Source organism: Miscanthus floridulus, chromosome 1, assembly GCF_019320115.1.
Source record: "Miscanthus floridulus cultivar M001 chromosome 1, ASM1932011v1, whole genome shotgun sequence".
Taxonomy (NCBI): domain Eukaryota; kingdom Viridiplantae; phylum Streptophyta; class Magnoliopsida; order Poales; family Poaceae; genus Miscanthus; species Miscanthus floridulus.
Window position 1 is genome coordinate 10,189,043 of NC_089580.1, and position 8,175 is coordinate 10,197,217.

The 8,175-nt window shown below is 43.7% G+C and overlaps 1 protein-coding gene across 5 annotated transcripts; it reads left to right on the forward strand.

Moving 5' to 3' along the window:
* Positions 1–1,314: 1,314 nt before the first annotated feature.
* Positions 1,315–4,106, forward strand: LOC136541418 (formin-like protein 18). 5 transcript variants are annotated; one of them, XM_066533453.1, is made up of 3 exons: positions 1,315–2,079; positions 2,697–2,749; positions 3,053–3,682. In XM_066533453.1, the coding sequence occupies exons 1-3, from the start codon at positions 1,512–1,514 to the stop codon at positions 3,080–3,082; spliced, it is 651 nt and encodes a 216-aa protein (XP_066389550.1). In that variant the 5' UTR covers positions 1,315–1,511; the 3' UTR covers positions 3,083–3,682. The 5 variants fall into 5 exon arrangements, with proteins under 5 accessions (XP_066389550.1, XP_066389609.1, XP_066389685.1 ...); XM_066533512.1 differs by having other exon boundaries at positions 3,059–3,682; XM_066533301.1 differs by having other exon boundaries at positions 1,319–2,079; positions 3,544–4,106.
* The last annotated feature ends 4,069 nt before the right edge of the window (positions 4,107–8,175 follow it).

Genomic DNA, 8,175 nt, shown 5'->3' on the forward strand with positions numbered 1-8,175 from the left:
GGTTCCGGACGTCGAAACTGCTTCCAGAGAGAAAATGGGAATTCTACCATTATGGGAGGTGGGCTTCGCTGTTTTATCATCCCGCAACGGGGCTTCGCTCATTTGCCATTACGAAAGATGTACAACCCGCTAGAATGCCATTCCATGAGTTTGGAGCTTAGAAAAAAAATGAAAAACGAAATTCTCTTCTAGATTTGCCCTTGCCTTTTCCTCTTTTACTCGCGAGAACACGGACGCACGGAACGGGGAAAGAAGAAATGGATCGAGCGGTGCTTCTTCTCCGAGCGGGTGCTCCTCTGCTTCGCCTTCTCCCCGGAGCCGAGCACCATGGCGGCGGCGACGCCAGCGACTCCCGCCGTCCACCGCGCGTCTGCCCCGAGCGACGCCAGCACTGCTCGCGTTTGCCGCCCCCCACAGCACAAGGTTAATGCCTCTGCACGCCGTCTCCGGATGCAGGGCAGGTAGCAGGGCGGTGCCACGCACGGTGGCAGGCGGCTCCACGACGCGTAGCCCAGGAACCGCTAGACATGCGACGACATCGCCTCCTTCAATGGGAGACGAGGATGCGGTGGGCGCTGAGGCACACAGGGCGGTGGCGCTCGTGACCAAGGACCCGCCCAGGAGAGAGATGACGGTCAATCAGCTTCTCGTAAGGTCAACCAGCTGCATCATCTCCTCTTCCTCCGTGGCCATGCACGCAATTTGTCTTTGTGAAGTTGGATCATGCATGTAGACAATGCCGCCCGTTCCGTGCATTGCCATGTGAATTTGTTAAGAGCCAAATAATGAATGCTCATCTTCCAATGACTTTGTCACAGGCTAGTTAAGGAGAGCACGCTACTGCGAGCTCTCGGAGGTGATGGCCATCCTCGAGCAGTTTGCGGCCACGATCGGCTGGCTGGCCAGTTTTTTTATTCGACTGAAACAGTATTTTTTTCTCGGAAGATTAATTTCTACAGTATTTTTCAGCTGCTATAATATAAAATTAATGCCAGCCGAACCCGTCGGAGACCGTGGACTGCAAGCGCGTGCACGCCCTCTTCTGCGATCTCGTCATGCAGATGGAGGAGCTCGAGACCTACTTGTGGTGCAAGGTATCCTGCGTGTACCGCCAGTCCGACGTCCCGGCGTGGGAGAAGACGAATCGGAGGAGCGCGATCCGTTTCTTCTTTTCCCGTTCCGTCCGTCCATGTGCTCATGGGAAAAGAAGAAGAAAAGGGCAGGAGCAGACCTGGAAGAGAATTTTGATTTTCATTTTTTTTAGCTCTAAATTCACGGAATGGCATTTTAGCGGTTGTATCTGTTTAGTAATGTTAAAAGAGCGAAGCCTAGTGAAGCCCACCTCCCACGACGGCAGAATTCACATTTTCTCGTGTCCGCACTTGAGCCTGGCGCCGTGCTGATATTTCTTTTCTTCGTCCATCTCAAAAAGGAAAATATTCTTTTCTTCGTTCACACAATACTTATCCCTCACCGGCTCCCCGTCCTCCACTTTCCCCGCCGGCGACGCCATGTCAGATCACCCCGCGCCCGGCAGCTCCGTAGGAAGCCGCAGCTCCGCGCTGCCCCCTCACCACCAGCGCCTCCCGCCCGCGCTTGACCCGCTCGCCTCTGTCTGGATCCGCCGCCTCCACCTCTCCCCCAACCCGCCGCCGCCCCCGCCCCTGCACATCCGCGCGCCGCCGCCTGCACATCAGGACGCCATCTCCACCGACGAGTCCCGCACGCCGCCGCCGCCGCTGCCGCTCCCGCCGCGCAGCACCGGGTTCGGCCCCTTCCGCTGGAGCCCGCGCCCGTCGCTGGGCGCGCCGGCCGGCGCGTGGGACGCCGCTGCCGCCGCCTCTTCTGTTGGGGCCGCTGCTGGTCGCAGTGCCGTCGGCGGCGGCCAAACGATGCTGTCGCCGTTCTTCCGTCTCCCAGCGCCGCTGCCGCCTGTCGCGGATTTCGAGGAGGTCATGCCTTTGAGGCCGTTGATCGGGCTCGGAAGCCACAGCGGCAGTGGTGGGTTTCCTGGGCTGTCGCGACAGATGGTCGGCAGCGGCGACCCCCGCGACGCCTGGCTGTCGGCCAGAGCTGCAGGTATGTAATTGGTTTCGTCTGTGTCTTCGATGCCTACAACTACGTAGTCCTTGTGTCTGGTTTCCTCACCACCATGCGGCCTCTGAATTTATCAAGCGCATAACACCTTTCAGAAATTTCCTTTGTCTAAGTGGATGCTTGACAGTGCTATGGAAGCAAGTTTTCTGGCGACAGTGCTATGATTTCGTTTTTATATTCATAGTCAATGTACTGAGTTAGTGACTACTGGGAATATTATGTGAACTACATGTATCCATTTCTTTTACTTTCCAATCATCCTTGGAAATTCTTGCACTGTTCTCTAGATAGTCCCTCATGCTTATATAGAGAAATATAACTACATGTATCCATTTCTTTACTTTCCAATCATCCTTGGGAATTCTTGCACTGTTCTCTAGATTTTCCCTCATGATTATATAGAGAAATATAGAGGTACCGGGTACATGACAACATACAGTAGATATGTTGACCTGCAACAAAATTATTTTGCACATCATTTTTCACTGTTGTTATCCAGTTGAGCATCAGAGACCTCAGAGACTCAGGCCACCACACAAAGTCTTAATTTCTCACTAAATCTAACAAATCTTGTGGTGACAAAATTTCCATTTGTGTAGGTGCTGCATATCCTAGCCATGCTTTGGACATGGTTCCCATAAGAACACTTAATGTAAGAGTTTCAACTTCATTTCTTATTACTTGGCAACATCTATTTTTATGGGCGATGTGGCTTCATTCTTTGCAGGTTGTTAGGGGTACACACATCCCATAACAACAAAATAAATAACCCCCAATGTCATTTGGATCCTGAATACTCTAGAACCTGCATAATCAGTTTAACAAGAATGTGAGAAAGATCCTGGTTGAAAGTTGAAACATAATTTTCCATGGTAAAACTATTGTTGATGGTCCATAACTTAAAGCAAATGAAATGAAACATCTTAATGTACTTTCTGAGCATTTGTTTTCCTAGGTACAGATAAGGAGCGCTAACTGCCAGTGATTGTAGAGACTTTATTGTTGTTGCACGATCTGGTTACCAACTCCCCTTTGCTGAATCACATATGGGGTATTTGGTTTGAGGAATGGGGCGATTCATCATCTTCTCACTCCTTACATTTTTGTTTGTTATGGGGAATGGTTATCTATGACCATCTCATCCCTGACAATCACATGAGCTTCCACCAAAGTCCATGTGATATTGTGATGAACTCCTCATTCCAATCTAGATGATGTGGTTTCTCAAACATGATCGCTTCATGATTAGTTACATACAAATCCAGATAGAGTTTATCATAACAATATATCTGGTATATTTGTATAACTGGCCTGTTTGGGTAGAAGGGTCTTTTGGTATCGAAACACCCACATTGTACTGCTGAGAATGACTAGCTGATAGAGAAACCTGGTTTCCATGAACTAACCGTTAACATGGCAGCGTTCCTTCACTAAACATTGGCGTAGCATTTGTTGCAGGATCTGCATGATAGACAGCATGGTGCAATACCAGTACAACCAAATCTTGCAAGGCATGATCCTAGCTCTAGCAGCCAACATGATGAACCTTTCTCATATTGGAACATGGGGAGGTTTCGGAGAAACACCACAACTTCATCGATCACACCTATTGGTGCTGCTCCTGTCAATTTCGGCACGAAGAGGAATGCTGATTCGAACAATTTTCTCCCTCCGAAGCTCAGGAAACTAAGTGGGGCTATTTAGTGGTTGATGAAATATCTGGTCTGACGTTTTTTTGAAACGCAGCGTGCAGTAACATTTCACCACGTTAGAGCTTGAGAAGGCTGGAGATGGATGCATTTGGTGGCAACCATTGTAAATTGTACCTTTGCCCCCTAATCGTTGCATTTGACGTCCTTTGAGCCACTGTCCTGCTTGTTTGTATAATTTAGTCTGATATATAGGGGGATGTTTTGTGCCACGTTTCCTCTGTGGCTTGTACGTTGAAACAAATTGAGTCAAAACATGTAATTTTCCTTCCAAGGAATTGTACGTTCTGTACTTCTGTTTGTCCTCAGCCCTTGTGTTTGTAGTTGCTGTTGCATCCTTACCATTTTTTTAACCCTGAAGTTTGCTAAGAAGTTACAGGTGCTTCGATGAAGCCTTGCTGGAGCTGTGGTGCAACTGTGTGCTATCAGTTTGCCAAGTTTAACAAGTGTGTAACCTATTCCATGACCATGGCTGAAGGGATGCAAGTCTGGTATACCTTTTTTTTTTGAGGAAAACAAGTCTGGTATACTTAGTTCTAGTTTACCGCCCTAGGCGACCCAGTGGCCCAGAGAATGCAAAGCTTTCATCCTTATTGGGCTTACATTTTCCTAAGGCGAAATTTGTCTTTGTCGGTTGGAGGTTTGCACGGCTATGAATCGTTTGGAGGTTTGCTGGGCTGTAAATCGTTGTTGACTAGTCGAGGATATGTTTGGCTACAAATCATTGACCTTGAGTTGTCTCGGTCACTATCTGACCAGAACAATTTCATCCGGTTTTTCCAGTCAGTTGCCGGGGGACAGCTCCTCTGCTCTCGCTGCCCGGACAGCTCCTTGGCTGTTCCTGAGTACTTCGATAGCTTCATGTCCGTGGATTCACTGTCAATCTTTTGTGAAAGAATCTTATCCATGTGTGATGCGGCCAAGTTTCTGTCGTCGATGTCAGTGACTCAGTGCACATCCATTTCTGTTTTTTTTTCTGTGTAGTACTGCCTCTGTGCACAGAAGAATGCAAATCTCGAATTCCAAGGAGTCAAACAGTCTGAACTTTGACTAAGTTTACACAAAAAAGTACAAACATTCTTCATATAAAATAAGTACCATTAGGTTAGTTATAGAATATATTTTCATAATAAATTTATTTAGAGACATAAATGTTAATACTATTTATTATAAACTTAGTCAAACTTGAACTCAATTGACCGGCACGGATACCATAATTGCATTCTTTTGGGGACGAAGGGAGTACTTCCAATATGAACTTGCAGAAAATATTTGATTTCCGCCATAGATGATAGTTTTCTTGAAGGTGCATTTTACTATCATATATTGAAAAAAATTCATGTCAGACATCTGACAGAGCCTTTTGTATCTGGTAATAGCAACTCTTAAGAGATTTCTAAATTTATCGATTTAGCAACTCCAGGGATGGATATGCAAGCAGCAAGTAGATTCTTGATATCATGATATGGTTTCGGTGCTCCAAACTATTGCATGCCACCCCAGAACTCAGAAAATACAAGGCAAAATATTTGATTTCCGCCATAGATGATTTTCTTGAAGGTGCATTTCAGTATTACTTTTCAGTAAACGAACGATGTTTTTCTCTCACAACAAATCAACATAAGCCAAATTTCAGCGAAACGATCAGGGTAGTTTTATCCTAAGTCAAACTATAAAATTTTGACTAAATTTATACAAAATTAAAAATTACACATGACTTTAAATTAGCTTAATTGGATATGTTATGAAATATAATTTTATAATATATCTCTTTGATATGTGATAGATGTTAATATTTTTCTTTGTAAATTTGCTCAAACTTAATATATGTTTGACTTAAGATAAACTTGAACCTCTTATATTTCAGGATTGAGGGAGTTCCTTACATTGAAAATTCATGTCTACATCTAACGGAGCCTTTTGTATCTGGTAATGCGCTAATGCTTGGGGACCTCGTTCATGTGCTATGAACTTGAAGGTACATTTTACTCATCTTCAGTCAAGCCATTCACGCCCTCAACCTGGCGCAACCACAGGAAACAATAACGCCACGCGGCAACGCACATAGTTAACTTTAACCAGCGCCAACCCAAACCATGCTTGGGGGCTTGGGGCATGAAGCATGATCACACATTCACACGCCTCGTGCCTTCGCCTGGCTTGATTCCGGCTGTCCACAGCAACGGACGCGTGTATCCTTTCCCTGCAGTCTTCAGATAGGAACTCGAACTGGATGTTCGTCCAGGACGCCTACTGCCTACCTGTGCCTGGCGAATGGACGGCTGCGGAGCATGTTAGACTCTGCAGCCTGCAGGGATCCACAAGGAGTGAAGAAAATATTATATGTCTCACTCCCCTCATCATACAGAATGATGTATGATGATCCTGGGAGCAATCATTTCTTAATCAATTTCAGCATCACTTTTGGTCACACGAATAATGCTGCAAAAAAAAAAGGTCCAAGAGGATCTATCTGATGGCACGAGTGTTTGCAGGGACATGCAATCTTCTCGCACTTGTGGTGCTGCAGAAACACCTAACCTTACTGATATGGATTCAAAAGCACAAGGCCACACAACATTTTTCATAGTGTACAAATTGCTTGTAGAAACAGTCTCTTGTTTTTGCTAATAAATATTTGGAAGATTTGTGTTCCTGCCCCCTTCTCTAAAGTCTAATTGCGATTTTAACTGTCTTTTCAACTTTGTAATTTTACCCTTGGTTTTTAATCCGAAATGACCATTCGCCCTTGATTTAGACCCTGATAGCTAAATGCCGAATAAATGAATTGAAGGAAAAGAATATCTTTTTAAAAAAGATGGTACTAACCCTGACCTTATCCTAATCCTATCAGATTTTGATGATGTTTGATTAAGCATGTTCAACTTGTTAAACTTGCTTAAATGTAAAATATTTAAAAATTTTGCTATAAAATTGTTTACAAATATTGTTCGAATATTTAATGTCAAAATAGAGGTTAAAGTCATATAGTACTAAAAAACTAGGGGCAAATTTATATGGGAAAACTTGTATTTTTTAGTTGAACTTACAATGTTAACTCTAAACAAATATGGGTAAACTTTGCCTTCATTTTGAAAAATCAGGGGCAAAACCACAAAGTTGATTAAATAAGGTCAAAATCACAATTAAACACCAAAACTGGGTTAAGAACATAAGAGTCCCATATTTTGAGGTTACAAAAGGCATTGGTCTTCAAGAAAAGATATAAAAGGCTTCAAGACCAACAAAGTCCATTAAAATTTTTAATCAAAAGCTATCAACCAAAATTGGAAGATAATTTTGAGGTAATTCCATCGATTCGTAGATCACACCTATTGGTGTTGCTCAGCTCCTGTCAATTTCTGCACGAAGAGGAATGCTGATTTGAACAATTTTCTCCCTCTGGAGCTGAGGAAACTAAGTGGTTGATGAAATATCTGGTCTGACGGTTTTTGAAACGCATAACAAGCAAGCATATGCTGTTATCTGTAACAGCATGCAGTAACACTTCACCACGTTAGAGCTTGAGAAGGTTGGAGATGGACGCATTTGGTGGCAACCATTGTAAATTGTACGTTTGCCCCCAAATCGTTGCATTTTGCATCCTTTGAGCCACTGGCCTGCATGTTTGTATAACTTTGGTGTGATATATAGGGAGAAGTCTTGTGCCACGTTTCCTCCATGGCGTGTACATTCAAACAAATTGACTTGAAACGTGTAATTTTCCTTCTAAGGAATTGTACGTTTTCTGTTTGCCCTTAGCCCTTGTGTACATTTTTTTTTACGCTGAAGTTTGGAGTTTGCTAAGGAAATTACCGGTGTTAAGATGAAGCCATGCTGGAACTGTGGTGCTGTGCTGTGCTATCAATTTGCCAAGTTTAACAAGTGTCAACCCTTGATATGTTAGGGGATTATGTAAACTTTTTTATATGCCACATCAGCAGTTCCACTTTCAAAAACCGTCTTAGAGGGTTATTTAGATAGTTTTCAATAGTTTAAGGGGTAGAATATATGGTTTTATAGGTGAGGGGGTAAAGTAGACAACTACTAATAGATTAGGGGGGGTAAGTAGACTTTTTCCAAATTAGAAATGGTCCGAAAGAAAATATTGAAGTTGGAAAAAAAACATTCCTTGGAGAAAATAATATTTCATCAGAGGAAAAAAAGTTCAGATTCAACCATTGTTGAACAACAAGGCGTTTTTACAATAGTTGGCATCGGGGTATCCCTATTTAGACAGCCTATAAGTTTAATGCTAAAGGAGAAGTACAGTTGGTTGGAACATTGTATATGCTACTCAGTTCGTATATAGTGAGAAAAGTATGAGTTTATGATGCCAAAAGTTGTAGATTATGACAATATCATGTTT

Excerpts from the sequence above, each read along its gene's own strand:
- LOC136541418 (XM_066533301.1), top strand. The coding sequence starts at position 1,512 with ATGTCAGATCACCCCGCGCCCGGCAGCTCCGTAGGAAGCCGCAGCTCC. Across the intron at positions 2,080-2,696 it reads GCTGTCGGCCAGAGCTGCAG|GTGCTGCATATCCTAGCCAT; the intron begins GTATGTAATTGG and ends CCATTTGTGTAG. Across the intron at positions 2,750-3,543 it reads TTCCCATAAGAACACTTAAT|CATTTGTTGCAGGATCTGCA; the intron begins GTAAGAGTTTCA and ends ACATTGGCGTAG.